This window comes from Artibeus jamaicensis, unplaced genomic scaffold (assembly GCF_021234435.1).
Source record: "Artibeus jamaicensis isolate MK-2021 breed Jamaican fruit bat unplaced genomic scaffold, CSHL_Jam_final contig_332, whole genome shotgun sequence".
Classification (NCBI taxonomy): Eukaryota; Metazoa; Chordata; class Mammalia; order Chiroptera; family Phyllostomidae; genus Artibeus; species Artibeus jamaicensis.
The window spans coordinates 21,312,357-21,327,934 of record NW_026521788.1 but is presented as its reverse complement, the minus strand read 5'-3'; the positions used below and the strand labels follow the sequence as shown (position 1 = coordinate 21,327,934).

The following is a 15,578-nucleotide window of genomic DNA, read 5'->3' as shown; positions in this document are numbered from 1 at the left end:
GCCCACATCAGCAGGGACAGTCGGCAGTGACAGTCAGGCTGCCCAGCGTCTGACTCACCTCATCCAGGCTAGTCTGCTTGCAGGGAAATGAGAATGTGAAGCCCAGAGGCATCCGGGGGCCCTTGATTCCCATGTAGTCCAGGAAGTCGGAGATGCAGGAGACGATGTGGTCAAACAGCTTTAGGAGAGAAAAAGGGATTCCATGTGCACTCTTTGGTTTTGTACTTTCGGAGCACTAGTCCAAGTGCACACGTGTGCACACACATGCATGCACAGAGACATAAAACCTGACACATGCAGAGTGAGCCCCCCTGTCCAAGACCTTTGCAGCCCCTGAACATCATAAGCCCAGCTCGGCTGAAAGTACCTGGTGCTTTCCGGCCGCAAGGACACAACCGCACAGCTACGGGCATCACGTGGCAGGCTTCAGGGACCACGGCTGCCACTCGCCGTGTGTGACACATGCACACCACAGTGGTGTCAAAGCAAAACCATCTCACCTCTTCCCCAGTGCCCTGCATGATCTCAACGGGGATGGCATAGATCTTGTTGTGCATTTCCACCGTTCTCTTCTTCCCACTGCGGATTTTCACCAGCAGGACACGGAAATTTGTGCCTCCAAGATCCAGGGCCAAGAAGTCACCGTGTTCTGTCATAGTCAAGAACACAAAGAATGTCAAAAACAGCCCTAATTGGCGTGATTCAGTTGGCTGGGCATCGTCCTGCAAAGCGAAAGGTCACTGGTTTGATTCCTCACGCACACCCTGTGTCAGGGTGCAGGCCCTGGGTTGCGGGTTCGGTCTCAGCTGGGGTGTGTGCAAGAGGCCATTGATCGATGCTTCTGTCTCATATCGATGTTTCTCTCCCTCTCTTTCTTCCTACCTTCCCTTCTCTCTAAAATAAATAAATAAAATCTTAAAAAAAATAAAAAAAGAATGTCAAAAACAGCTAACTGCCTCACGACGGCCAGTGACCCTAAGACTACAGACTTTCAAGGAGGAAACCTTCATATTAAATAAAGGACAGAAGCCGTAAGTCTCTCCTCCAGCACACAGGTCACGCTTAGAGAAGGGTGGCCACTAACTCACTGACCACGACAACCTCGGAGCCACACTGGGACAAAAGGCCCCATGGATGAACCACTTGTCTCAACACACAGACTAACTTCACCAGGTTCACTGAAGGCCTGGCAACAGCAACCCGATTACAGGGAACCGCATACAGAAACTACCACCGCGTGTCAGTGTGCAGAGCGCTTGCAAGCATGGCCACAATCACTCCCCTCCCCAACCACATGCTTCTCAGCAACAAACAGCGGAGTCTATTTCTCCTCCCCTTGGATCTGGCCCGGACTATGACTTGCTTTGGCCAACAGTGCAGCAGAGGCAAAACTGAGCCGATCCCAGTGTAGGCCTCCCAGAGGCTTGAAACTCTTCCCTCTCCCTGTGGACCCTGCTGCTGCCACGTGAACAAGCTCAGTGGCCCGCCGGAGGATGAGACACATGCCAGGTACTCCTGCACCGCAGCTGATGCCAGCCAACTGCCGGACATGTGAGGGAAGGCCCTCGGCTGACCCACCAGTGACTACAGACACGTGAACGAGTCCAGCCTTTGCCTGGCGGATGAGCAATAATAAACTGCTGCCCACACACACTTATGAGCAACAATAAATGGTTGCTGTTTTAAGGCACTAAGTTTCAGGGTGGTTTATAATGCAGTAATATTAAATAACTTATACAAAGGGCACATTCCTACCACGAACATTCATTACTCCAAGGGCCCACCAGAAAAGCCCTTTAGAGCCCCCATGGTGATCAGCACCCATGATGCCCAGCAAGGTCAGCATTAAGGGCTGGACTCTATCCTCCATCTGCCTGGGTGTGAACTCCCTAGGCCACGGCCTGCCTCATGCACACCCTGCCAGGACTTAGGAGGGGCGCACGGGTGTTTATGCTTCTGCCCGTTTACCACGTTTGTAAGTGAACATCTCAATGCTGCAGGGTTTCCAGCTTTCATTCTTTTAAGAACACTTGGTAACTGCTAGCGGGGCTGTGGTTTCAGAGATGGTGCTGCCCAGGAGACCCGGCCAGGGGAAGTCAACTGCCACAAGGCACACACGGGCAAGTCAGTGGTAACGAGAGAAAAGCGAGTTGGAGTGAGTGTCTAGCTCTTCCCCAAATCATGCAGCCCCAGAGTAACCACATCACTGGGGCAGCCAGCCTCCCCGTGGCCCCGCTGTGACTTGGTCATTGGTAACGAGAGGCAGGAGGGTATACCGCCCCCAGCAGGGGCCCTCACCAGTCCCGTCTGGAGTGCTCCGGACGAAGGAGGGCAGCATCTTGACTACGGCCTTATCGTTCGTCTGCTTCTTCAGCCCCATGTCCATCTCGGTCCGCATCCTCCTCTTCACCTCCAGCAGCATTTCCTTGGTGAGGCGGAAGTGGGCCAGGGTCTCCTCTATCTGCCGGTGCTGCTCGGCCAGGCGGTAGGCCACCGCGGTCACCATGGCTGCCCCCTTGCCACTGCCACTCTCCGACAGGAGGAAACGCACGTCGCAGTCGGGCACCAAGCGCCTCACGGTCTTGTGGAAACGCCGGGAATACCTGGGGGGAGCAGCCACAACAGCTGGACTGAGCCGACCGCCAGCAACCTCCGGGGCTCCTTTCTTCCCTTTCCACACTCATTCCATTCTCTACACTCGCTTTTCTCATTGCATAAGCCACACACATCCACTCCAAGAAAGTCAACAGATGCAGGCAAGTAAAAAAGAAAAGTAAAATCGTCCAGTCACACATAAAAAAAGAGGATTCTCGTTATTACATGGGTATTGAACACAGAAATTCAGGGTCCAAAAAGGATTCTGTCCCCCAGCATGACAAGGAGATAATAATACAGCACATGCTCAGGAGCCCAGTGTCCGAAAGTCGGGTCCGGAGACACGGGGAGTGAGCTCCACCAGCTCCACACCAGGTGACCCTGGGCCCGCGACCCAGATTGGAGTCAACGAGGGTGATGGTGTCTGGCCGACGGTGACGTGTTGGGAACTAAATGGGTTCATTAAATGCTTAGATTGGCAACTGACACTGAAGAGAAAGGGCTTAATAAATAATAATCACTCTTGTGTTTTATTTTCACTCGGCCCTTTCCTCCTGCCCCCAAGTCCGGACACTGTTTAGTGGCCAGAAGAGGACGTGAGGACGGGACCCACTGAAACTGTCCGAGAGGCTGTGGGCTGTCATTAGTGTGGACGGCCGCCTGCCTAAGGAAACGAGGAGCCCGAACCCCAAAACAGTAACATTCCAGGGGGTGGGACTAACCATGACTTCTATTCTCCACGTCATTTTTTGAATTACCTCAAGTATCTATACCAAACATGTGTTGCTTCTGAAATAAACATTTAACCGAAGTTATTTCCTTTAAATGTGGTGTGGAGACAGCATTGCGGACATGGCTGGTGTCAGCAGTTGCTCAGCAGCACGGATGCACTTAATCCTGCCGAACTGCACACTCAGGAATGGTTAGGACAGTACATTTTATATTATGTGGTTTTATCACAATTTAAAAAACATTTTAAATGCAATCTCACACATGTCTTTCTTTCTAAAACTTTGCCAGGAAATACCCCCTCCAATATAGCTAGTTTCGTTGTCAAGAATTTACAAATACTTAAAAAATGCAAAGATATAAAACTACTTCCCTGACATGCAATAGTATCTAACTTGCTCAAAGCCTATCCCCTCAGTGACACAGAGCTATTTCAGTGTAAGCCAGCCTTCACAACTGTCCCCAGGCCTGGGTGTGAAGGTACAGTCTCTATCTGCAAGGCCACTTCCCACACACATTATAGATCTAGTGGGAAAATAGCCGAGATCCTTATAAAATCACATCATAGGCAGTTACCGTTAAAACTTAGTGTACAAAGACTTAGGATTCACCTTCAGCCTTTTAAAAGGGTAAAGCCATGTCCCTTAAGTGGCTGAACTAGGCTTGTGAACCTAAGGCGTCCAAGAAGGCAGCAGGGTGATGAGGCCCTTATCGCCAGTGGGGACTGCTTACAGCTCACACACTCTCTGGCTCTCAGATGCAAAGTGTCACCAAGTGGCCCATGTGTAAAAGTAACACCCGAGGGGACTTTCATAGGAGCTCCTAAATGTGGGCGCTGCACCTGCGACCCAAGCTATACTAGGGACAAAGGTCCCTGATGAAATGAGGACAAGAAAGAGAATTGAAGACGTCTCTAATGAGACTTAGGAGATGACAGTGCAGCGCAGACACCAGTGAGAGATGGCTGAGGGCAGGGTACTTCCCGAGGGGGCAGCTCTGACCCCGCTGCCCAGACTGGGTGTGGCCTTGTCTGCCAACAAAAACCTTCACAGGTACAAAAGCCTGACCCCTGGAGAAGCTCCTTAGCCCAGGTGGGGTACTGAGTGCCAATTATAGCGAAGGGCAGACTCACTGTGGGTGCGTCTTGTAAAGAGACCCGTCGACACCAACCGTGGTCCGCAGCCTGGGGACGCCCTTGTTATCCCTAAGGCGATTCAGGATGGCACCCAGCGTTGCAGCCACCAGGTTGGCAGAGCGGAATGAGACAATGGTGCACACGTGCTGGACCGAAACACAGTCGTCGTGAGAGGGTTCCACTCCCAGGCGGGTCAGAATTTCTTTGGCATTGTGGAGGCCTTCCTTATTCCTGTGGAGTCAGAGGCCAATACCTGTGAGTTAGGGACCTCATCAGGCAGTGAAGAGCACTGAGGTCTGAAGGTCCTGGAAAGGTGAACGCCATTCACCATGTGTGGATGGCAAGGTATGAAGGCAGTCAAATACCTGAAGAGTGTGAGAAGGGTTTTCCCCCATAAAGAAGTAACAGGTAGGAGAAGGAAAAACTGTACGACGCTGGGGTACGCCGTAACCAGGAGAGGCACATGGCCTTTGAACAGACCGACAAACAGCTGCTTGCGCCCCAGGGCTCAGGGTTCAGGCAGCCTGGGGGTCGCCTGCTCTTCCAGCCGGAGTTCCCCTGGACGCTACACATTCCTCCGTGGTGTGTTACAGTCAAGTTTTCATTTTCTGCACACGTGCTTTTTATATCTATTGTTGAATTCATTCCAAGGTACTTTATAGTTTTGTTACTATTATAGATGGTGTCTTTTAAAAATACATATAGTCTCTCTTTTTCTTTAACATACCACAGTAAAATAAGATGTTCACAATGGCCCTGGCTGGTATAGCTTAGTGGATTGAGCACGGGCTGGCGAACCAGAGGATCGTGGTTCAATTCCCAGTCAGGGCACATGTCTGGGTTGCAGGCCAGTTTCCAGCAGGGGACCCATGAGAGGCAACCATACATTGATATTTCTCTCCTTCTCTCCTTCCCTTCCCCCTCTATAGATAAATAAATAAAATTAAAAAAAAAAAAAAGATGTTCACAATAGGGAAAACTGCGTGAGGGATTGCGGGACCACTCTGTAGTATCCATGCAACTTTTCTGTAAATCTGAAAGTATTTTAAAATAAAAGGTTGATTTTAAACATATGTACATATTTGCATTATTGCCAATATATAGGAATTGAATTGACTTTTGTATCTTCTCTCCAGACATCTCCCTAACCTCCCCCGTTATCCTGTTCACTTGCCCAGACTGTTTCGGTGTTTCATACAGACCTTTTACCATCTGCAAGTGGTGGCGGTTTCACCTCCTCTTTTTTCAACTTTTATGCCTGTAATTTCTTTTCCTTCATTTCTTTATTACTTTTTTAAACACTAGCCAAGACTCCAGGGCAATGTCGAACAAAAATGGTGATACTCCCACTACTGATTTTAAAGAGAAAGCTTCTAACCTCTGCCCTGGTAGAACGTTTTTGGTAGGCATTTCAGAGATAGTCTTTGTTGCCAGACACATGATTTCTTGAGCTAGAGCTCAAATGGGTTTTTGTTTCTTGGTCACCAAAGAGCCAACACCTGACACAGGCCAAGAGGAAGGCAGGCATTTCCTGGCTTTGTCAATGACTTTGAAGATAAGCCATGCGCCTCCCGCTTCCCACGCCTTCCCTCCCAGCAGTTGACCAGGGGACCTGAGAAGATGGTTGGAAGCTCGGTTGCATCTCCCTGCTCCCTGTCTCTGCACCAATCCCTCCTGGAGGACAGTGGTCCTAGGACAAACACCAGCACATCATGTGACAGAAAGCAGGTCCACCCTGGCTGGCGTAGCTCAGTGGATTGAGCACGGGCCTGTGAAGCCAAGGGTCACCGGTTCAATTCCCAGTCAGGGCACATGCCTGGGTTGCAGGCCAGGTCCCCAGTAGGGGACACATGAGAGGCAACCACACATTTAAAACACACGTTTCTATCCCATTCTTTCTCCTTCCCTTCCTCTCTCTCTAAAGATAAATAAATAAAATATTTTTTTAAAAAAAGAAAGCAGGTGCAGATAAACTCCTTCCCACTTCCATCTGCCTTCTCACCACAAAGGGGGTTGACGAGCATCTTCTCCCAGGAGCTTAGGCTCTGAAGCCACTGGCTTCTCTGAACTTCCAGGACCATGTCAGGGGCCGTGGGAATGACCCCTTAGTGCAGAGATGAAAGGGCATTACTAGCATGAAGTTGGGCCTAACTTTGAAGCAGGTGGCCCCCATGGCTACATGGAGTCTCCCGAATCAGGAATCAAATCTGGCAGCACTCGGACGCCAGCCACGAGACAGGAGTCCTTTAGACTGGGAGTTGCCTGACTACGTCAAGAGGCCACGGGATCAAGTTCACCTTCCTCCCTCTCAGGGTGAAGGCCAGTCTCAGCAGGGAAGTCTGGGTTTCTTATGTTGAGGCCACCAGGTAGCAGTCAGGTTGCTGGCTGGACTCTGTCGTTTTGGGTTTATCTGTCCTGTCTCCTCTGTCAACCAGTATTTCTCAAACCTGAGCCAGAGAACGCTTCTTCTGGCCATTTACCAAAGTGAACAGGGTTTTCTTTAATATGCTAATGACACTGTAAATCTCCAAGGGAGGATAAATATGCAGTATTTCCTAACACTGTGGGCCACAAAACCCTTTCTTCAGGGAACACCTAATTATCTTGAGTCACTAGGGTTCCCTGGAGCCTGGTCCGATGAAGGTCCCGATGTCCCGAGGAGGAATTCCAAATCCAGACCCCAGGCTCGGTCAGCAACTTGTTTCACTACTAGAATGCTCTTTAATCTCACCCTGTTGTGGGGGAAAGAAGAGGAGGGGCAGAGTGAAGGACAAGAGGCTGCTTCTGTAACTAAGTCATCCATGAAGTATACGCTGCTAACTAGAACATTCTTTAATGAGTTCACTGAGGCACTTGCAGGGAGACCAGCCCAGGAAGGCACAGTGAAGAGAGGAGAGATGGACCCAGAAAGCCCTGGCGCTCTTGAGGGAGAACCCCATCATACCAGGATTTAAGCGGTAACAAGGGACCCATTGCTCTTCTGCCCCCAGAACCCCCCAGAGAGCCTCAAGAGGTGACACCTACTTTTCAATGGCTGACACATCGCTGGTGTTGAACTTCCCTCTGGTCAGCAGCTCTGGGGTGATCCGCCCTTCAAACAAAAGGCCCTCCTTGGCCATCTTGACGAGGATCAGTCGAACCAGCTCCCCCAGGTACATGCCACTGACCATCTTCTCAAACCTGCAAGAGTTTGAGGAGGGCTTGTCAGGTCCTTCCTATGTACCCACCGCTGGGCCAGCTCGTGGGCAGTGGGGACACTCACAGAAGGCGACACCCCTCACCAGCTCACAGCCCCACTAGCAGGCAAGACCAGGCACTTGTGTGATTAAACAAGGGGGTGGTGGGGGTCACCCAGAGCCCACACCTGTGCCCAGGGCGGGCAACAGGAGAACACCCCAGGGGCAGGCAGGGAAGGCTGCCTGCAGTTGGGGGAAATGTTAGGATTTAGAAATGAGCAGAATATGATAATCTCTTACAAAACTTTATGCAGCACCTTCTAAATGAATTTCATCCCCATCGCTCTCTCAGGGAGATCACCAAGGGCTGTGGGAAGGAGGTGGCCAGGAAGCGTTCCCTCAGTTTCCCAGGTCAGAGGGTAAATGTCTTCTCAGAGGGAATGCCGAGCAGATGACGGGGCTGAAATGCAGCCATTCCCTGTGCAGGTGACCCTGTCACAGGTCACCTCCCTGGCATTCATGTTCTCCCTCTCAAGCCAAAAGGACTAAGAAGATTTGCTTTGAGGAACCCAATTCTTCCCCCACTGACCTCACCCGCAACTCCAGGGGAGGGCTCTGAATAGCTTAAAGCCAATCAGCGCATCTCACTCCCCTGGCCGCATTCAGCCACAAGCCAGTCAGAGTGAATCTGCCCTCTGGCCTCCCTGGGAGGTGTGGTGTGAGGGGTGCACTCTGTAACAGCAGCAGTCACATTGAGCCCAGTGCTGCAGGGGACAGGCTGCCACAAGCTGGGGCTCAATGCCATCCGGAGCCAGACTCAGGCTAGAGTCCTGGCTGTGCAGAGGCCAAGAGAAAGCCCTGAGCAGGGCAGATCGAAGGGGCAGGTCCACATCCGGGCGGCGGGCCTGGCCTCCGAGGGAGCCCAGTTGGCACACCCAGAGCTGGCTGTGACACAGCAAAACAATCTGTTCCATTCAGAGCCAGACCCAGGAGCCAGGGATGCTACTGGGACCTGAGCACCCGGCCCTCCCTCATCCATCAACACGAGCACAGAGAAACACAGCTCTCATTGTTTCTGCTCCTGCAGGACCAGACAGGTCCATCCCAGCCACGGCTGTGCTAAGCATCCCTGGCAGGAGAGAGCCCTTCTGAGTCCGACCTGCCCAGATGCCACCCCAAGTACCTGCTGGAACAGCCTGTGTGCAACCCTGTGCCGGAATCTCAGAGCCTGCAGGGCCCAGACTACAGGCTCCACAGCTGTGTCTCTCTCCAAAGGACTGACAGCTAATGTGAATCTGATGGGCTTTTCCCCTCGTGATCACCTGGTCTCCTGCCCCTTTGATCGCCCACCCGAAATCTTAAGTTAAGTGTCCCCTGAGCCATACGCTTGACTAGTAAGGAAAGGTGGGTGGCACTCACAGCTGTTTTCCAGGGTTCAGAGACCCCCGGTCTATCTCGCGGTCAAACTCAGTGCGGATGTCTTCCAGGGCCCCGTCGTCCCCGAAGGCCCCCCACTCGGTGTTGATGCACATCCTCCCCTCGTCGCCCTCCACCAGGTCAATGTGCCTCAGCTCCTCCATGTAGCAGGCGTTGGTGCCAGTACCTTGGAGAGAGAGAGACGAGATCAAAGTTGTAACCACACCAAGTCACAGAAAGGAGGTGGTGCCTTTTGGAGACACCACCTGCAGGGAGGGACAAAGAAAAGGGTGGAAATTACCGATGATGATGCCAACTTCACACTGCTGATCGTCATAGCCACAGGTCATCATGGTCCCTACCGTGTCATTCACCACAGCCACAATGTTGGCATCGTAATCCTGGGGACAGATAACAGGACGTCACCTCCACTCGCACGTGGGAGCAGAGATCACAACTTTACAGATAGTGGTTTTCACGGCCACCGCTGCTCCTGCAGGTGGTGCTGCTTTCATCATGGCTGGCACTCAAATTAACTGGATCAAGTGGATTGAATGATGGAAACTGCAGAGTCCCCTTCATTATCTGGCATAAGATTCTTCTCAGAGTGGCCCTGGCCAGTGTGGCTCAGTCGGTTGGAGCATCGTCCCATAGACCAAAAGGTCACAGGTTCGATTCCTGGTCAGGGCACATACCCAGGCTGTGGGTTTGATCCATCGTCAGGGTGTATACAAGAGGGCAATCAATCAATGTTTCTCTCACATCAAAGTTCCTCTCTCTCCCTTCCTTCTCTCTAAAAATGCAATAAAAAAAAATGTCTCCGGGTGATGATTGAAAAAAATAATAAAAAGATTGTATTAGAGTGGATTTTATACACAGAGCCACAGCTCTCTGCAAATCCATGTGCAGACCACCCCGGTTCCCAGTTCCAGCTGTGGCAGGCGGCACCTGACCACCTGGTTCCCTTCACGTACGTCCAGCCTTTCTCCGTCCAGCCCTCCTCTGTCAGATGAGGGCCACCCCTGCACAAGGGCTTGGCTCATTTGGGCAGCACCTCAAAGGGCTGTTTCAACCACTCCCAACCTCCTGGACTGACTACTCTTACTGCCCGCTCAACTGCCCGCTCAACTGCCTGGGCCTTCGAGACCCCCCCACACGACGCCCTCCCACGTGATGCCTCAGGCCATGCACTACTGCTGCTCCCACCTCCAAAAGGGCCTCGGTGTGTTTTAGAACACAGCTCTCCCCCAACACACCCCTACCTCCCCGACACAGCCAAAGCCTAGAGAGAAGTTACCCCACGCTTTTTGATGGCTTTTTCAAGCAGCTTCACCACATCCGCTCCCTCTACTCCACTTGCTTTAAATCGCTTTGTCCAGGTGATCAGAATGCCCTGCAAAGGAGAGCAGATGGGTGGGGTTAGAAGGATGGGAGGCCTCTAGAAGCCCCAGTCCCTTGTGGAGGACAGTCCCAAAGCAGAGGCCCAGAGGGACCAAGTGGCTGGCTCCCATCACACTGGGTGACAGGGCCAGGCTGCCCTGTTTCCTGTTCATCCACCTACACGATGGATTTCTCTGGTGGCTGCCATGGGAAGAGCCTGCAGCGTACGGCAGAGCACGGCAAGTGCCCGGCCTCTCCGGACAGTCACCTGGTGTGCAAATCCAGGTGGATGTCACCTGCTCAGCCAGACTTCATAGAAAAAGTGACCAGAGGAAATCCAGTTATTACCTGACTACAGCTCCCCACTTTGAAAACAAACCTCACTTCCACAGCCCCAAGAAAAGAGAGCCAAACTGAGAGGAAATGCTAAGATAACTCTTGGCTAAGGAGCTTCGAAGAGGCAGGTCCCGGAGATTTAAGGAAAATACAGCCCATGTGCATATATGATTTATGTCTCTTTCCCAACTGTGGAACTTAACTCCCATTTGAAAGCAGCGACTCCACTATTTCTACAATATGACCCATTTCTGTTTGTACGTCTATGGAGAAACCTCATAGATAGGCCATGGTTATTCACTTGGGAATGTAAAAGGATAGAAATTTCACTTTTTGCATTAACTTTATATTATTTCAATAGTTTTACAAATTGCTTTTGTATTTTAGAAATATTAAAGATACTAGAGAAGAAAAGTAACTGCTATACTTGAATGTGTTTCTCTGAATGGAAAAAGTCACTGTAAGTAACACAGCAGATTGGGAAGAGCGGCTGTCAGGCCATCAGCTGGGGGTTGTGTGTGACCCGGGCACGGGGCACTCACTGTGGAAGCCACACAGCCTACAGGGTGTGTGGGAAGGGCAAGTACTTGGGAGAACTCGTGGTTCTTTGCTCAGCAGCAGCCTGCAGCTAAACTGGGCATTCCAAAAGCCCCTGAACACTGTTCTCTTCCCCTCAACTCCCACGCCCCCCAAAAAACGGATTCTGAGAACATAGTGTTGTAGAAAGAACACGGGGTTGGAAAGCAAGAGGCTGGGTCCCACTCCCACGATCCTGCCCATTTCCCTGTGCGCGGTTCCCCTAACTCCTCTGAGGGTCTCTCTGCTCATCTGTGGAGTAAGGAAGCTAGTCTAGACTTGGACAATCTTGAAGGTCCCAGGAAGCCTGTAGGAGTGGGCACAGGCCCCCTGAGTTGGTAATTAGAGTCTGTGACCCACTGATTTCCTGGCAGGTAGTATACAGCCCAGTCTAGGGAAACCCCCCAAGTAGGGGGTCAAGGCCTGTGGGGGGGCCCCGACCTTGGGCTCCTTCTCTGCCCACAGTACCCCCTGCCAGGCACATCTGCTGCACCCTGTGAGGATACTGTGACCCCAAGGATGTTCCCTCCCCACTCCCACAATGCCTTGTTCCCCACAAGACTGACTGCCTTCTGAGGAACGGCCAGACCGTCTGCTCAGGGTCTCTCCTAGGGCCTAGCCCAGCCCACACAGGGATGGCGCTCAGTCAACAGCTGCTAATGAATGAGCAACATCGAGCACAGAGGCTCCATCTCCACCTCTCCTGGTGGAAGTGGGTGTCTCACAGTATCTCTGCCCAGGGAGTGTGACTATCATGTCTCAGCTCTCAAAAGCCAAGTGACATGTAGTACCTACAACAGACTTCGTGAAAGGTTTGGGGAGACACCTTGAAGGCGAAAGTGATCTGAATACCTTGGAGGTATCATAATATCGATAGAAAGAGAGAGAAAAGAGGAGACGGCAACATCTCAGAGGCCTTTAGACATGTGGGGGGAGGCGGGGTCTACTGGGTGGGAGGTGGGGCCTGAGATTCCGGTCCTCTGTGCCTTTAATAAGCCCTGTGACCTTGTTGATGAGGGGTTGGGCTGGCTGAACCCCCAGACCCCTTCTTGCTCTGACACTGTGATTGCACAAATTATGTAGACCGGAGGGTCCCAGCAGCATGAGGCAGAGCCCAGGAGATGGCACTTACCCCACTGAAAAAAAGAGGTACAAGTCTACTGCCCAGAAGCTGCCCCAGAAGGGCACCTGTACCCAAATGTGACAGTTCTGCAGAACCGTGAACTGGTTACCCACACAGGCTCTGCTGCTTCTGGCATGGATGGCCTGGGGCAGGTTCCTACCTCCTCTGAGCCTCAACTTCCTCATCTGTAAAGTGGGGATCATAAGCACTTCGCTCAGGGCTGTTTGAAGGTTATGTGTGTAACTGTAAAGGGCACACCAGAACACCGGGTGAAACTCAACAGTGCTCACTGTCAGGGCTCCTGTTATGAAGAGTCTATTCACAGGCTGCTCTGTGTGTGTGTGGCGGGTGCGGCTGTTCTGTCTCTATGTAGAAAAGGAACGAGGTGGCAACTACTCGTTTTGTGTTCCCACAGTGCTCTGTAACGCTGCCACATGGGATGCCTGAGTCCTGCCTTGCTGAGCCGGTGAAGAAAAAGGTGAAGGAAAAAGCGGCAAACAAGGTGGGCGGGTGCACCAGCCACCTGCGGGCCCAGAACCGAGGCCCACTCTGGGGCTGGAACCCTGACCAGCGGAGGTTACAGAGACTATGGAGACGTGGCCCTGGCCCCGGAGGGCACTAACCAGGGCACTCTAGTGAGGAAGGCTTCCCAGCACACACACCACATCTCACAGCCCTGACCAAGGGCTTCCCGACCTCTCCCCACCACCAAGGCCACTTTATTCCCTCACCCGCTTGCGTTTAATACACGGCTCTCTCCACCTGATGGCCGCAAATAACACAATTCATTTCCAAAACTACATAAATAACTAAAGTAATTGAAAAAACAAATATAATATCACCACCTCACATTAATTTCAACAAAGTTTCTTAAAAAGAAAAAAGACACACAAGCCATCCCATAAACAACAGGGAAAAGCAGTCAAGAATAGGGGTTCATTAGCTTTTCCACTCTGGGGCGTCTATGGAGCCCGGAAATCCCAGAGTGTCCTTACCTCGTCTATCCTGGACTGTCGACAAGGGAAAGAAAACGTGAATCCCACAGGTAATTTCTTGTCCTTGATTTTCCTTTTCTCCATGAAGTCTCCCAGGCACTCAGCGACGTGATCAAAAAGCTGGAGGAAGCACGAGAGAACAGTCAGGAGGGGACAAGCACCTCGGGAAAAATGTGAATGACACGGCACCCCTGGCCCTGCTGGCAAAGCCGCACCGAGTACGAGCGGCAGAGGAAAGTCCTGATCACAAACTGCCCGGTGGGCGGCCACAGTGCAGGGACCCTTCCGACAGAGCAGCCTCTCAGCGGTCACTGATACGTATTATCGGGGTATTGAGGACATTTAAAAATATTAAGTGCAGTTAATAATTTAAAATATTTAAAAATTTTAAAATAATAGGAATCAACTCATCAGTCCATATCACGCCGTCCCCGTCAGCCGCCCAGGTGCAGTGCCGTCTGACCCCTTCTCAGAAGGCACCATCCCCTCTCCCTTCCCCCGCAGGTGTCCCTCTCTGTCTGCCTCTATCTGCAGATTCCAGAGGCTCCGCGAGCAGAGCCACAGGTGCCAGCCCCCTTGAGCGAGCTAGTGATCTCCAGGCTATTTGTATTTTCACTTTTTCCTGAAGTGTAAGGGACATACCAAAAAAAAGTACCCACATCCTAAGTGCAGAGTCTACTGGATCCTTCTCACAAGCTCCCCCACCTGCGTCACCAGCCCCCAGATCAGGAAACACAATGCAGTCGGCCCAGACACCCCACTCGAGTCCACTCCAGTCACAACCACTGCACCCGACCCCACACGGGCAGTCGCCAGCCTGCCTGACTTCTAACGCATTCAACCGGTTCTGCCCGTCTACTGCATGTACGTGGAACAACCTCATGTGCTCTTCGATGGATGTTCTCTCTCCCTCTACATCATGTGCACGGAGTCATCTACCCTGTTTTGTGTCTCTGCAGACTGTTTGTTCTCAACGCTGCATAGTATTCTATGGGGTGGATACACTGCAATTTATTTGGTGGACTGCGATTTAAGCCTACCTGCCCCACAACACATTGCCTGGGATATACACCCACCTCTTAGGTCCTACAAGAAGCCCCGAACACTGTTCCCCTAGCCTCTGAATGAATACTGTCTATGATGGGAGGTAATCTTTTTGGATCTGACACCTCTTCTCATCTCTAAAATGTACCCAGAACTGAATATACTATTTCACATGTGTTCTGACCAGAGGAGAGCTAAGCTGGACTAGGAACTTCCCTTCTCTTTAGCTCTATGCCTCTACAGTCTAGGTACTACACCCCAGCCCCATCATTTTCACACGGCTGTCATAACACTAGACCTCCCGTATGTGTGGAATTAATAGGACTATGGAGCTTCTTGAAGCCTAAAGAAGGTGCTATTGGCAAGCAAGGTCAAGCCACACAGTCACAGGAAGCAGACCCAGCCCTGCCCCCAGACAAGGCCATCTGCCTCAAGTCTTTCCTTGCAGGGGTATCCTTGACAGGGGGCCAGATGTGTATGGCCCAGCTCCGTCCCTGACCCAGCTCTGAAGTCTGAATTTTCTGTCAGGGTAAAGGAAAACCTGTCCATTTTGATGTAGGAGCCTCTGCTGCTGAGTCACTATTAGTCAGGCTACGCCTGCAGCGGGCAGTACTGACCGGAGACACATGACCACCTTCCCTGGAGGAGCCGGCTAAGCTCCCTGCGACCTATATTTCCGAGAGCTATAAACCCACTACTAAGTCCATCAGCACACGCCACGTCATACACACTCAGAAGCTCCAGGCCCCCCCTTGGCCCTCAGGAGAGAGGCCAGGAGCAAGGCAGGCTACTGGCAGGAAGCAAGAGGGAGAACACAGCCGGGGTGCACTGACCAGCCCTGAGCCCAGCTAAACACAGCCATCCTGAAGTGCTCTGTGAAGAAGGAAATGCAGTGTTGTGGAATGTCCACAATCCAGCAGCTAAGGAGACAGGAAGCTCCCCTCAGGCCACCTATGTCTGTGACCAGCCAGGGAAGGACGTGACCCAGGCTCTCTGGACCCAAAACTTTAGAGTCCAAAAAACATTAATTTTCTTTTCCTCTGACGAGGATGGCAAACAATGACTAAAATAAA

General features: G+C 51.7%; 1 protein-coding gene across 3 annotated transcripts in view; it reads right to left on the bottom strand.

Annotated features, from left to right (window-relative positions):
* The window catches only part of HK1 (hexokinase 1), a 63,746-nt gene that overhangs the window by 12,230 nt on the left and 35,938 nt on the right, over window positions 1-15,578 (bottom strand). For all 3 annotated transcript variants that reach the window (XM_037130578.2, XM_037130577.2, XM_037130579.2), the window contains exons 4-12: window positions 13,462-13,581; window positions 10,349-10,444; window positions 9,353-9,452; window positions 9,055-9,238; window positions 7,484-7,639; window positions 4,457-4,690; window positions 2,299-2,603; window positions 501-649; window positions 59-178 (exon numbers count right to left, since the gene is read on the bottom strand). In XM_037130578.2, the coding sequence (XP_036986473.2) occupies window positions 59-178; window positions 501-649; window positions 2,299-2,603; window positions 4,457-4,690; window positions 7,484-7,639; window positions 9,055-9,238; window positions 9,353-9,452; window positions 10,349-10,444; window positions 13,462-13,581 (1,464 nt within the window). The remainder of the gene's footprint in view (window positions 1-58; window positions 179-500; window positions 650-2,298; window positions 2,604-4,456; window positions 4,691-7,483; window positions 7,640-9,054; window positions 9,239-9,352; window positions 9,453-10,348; window positions 10,445-13,461; window positions 13,582-15,578) is intronic.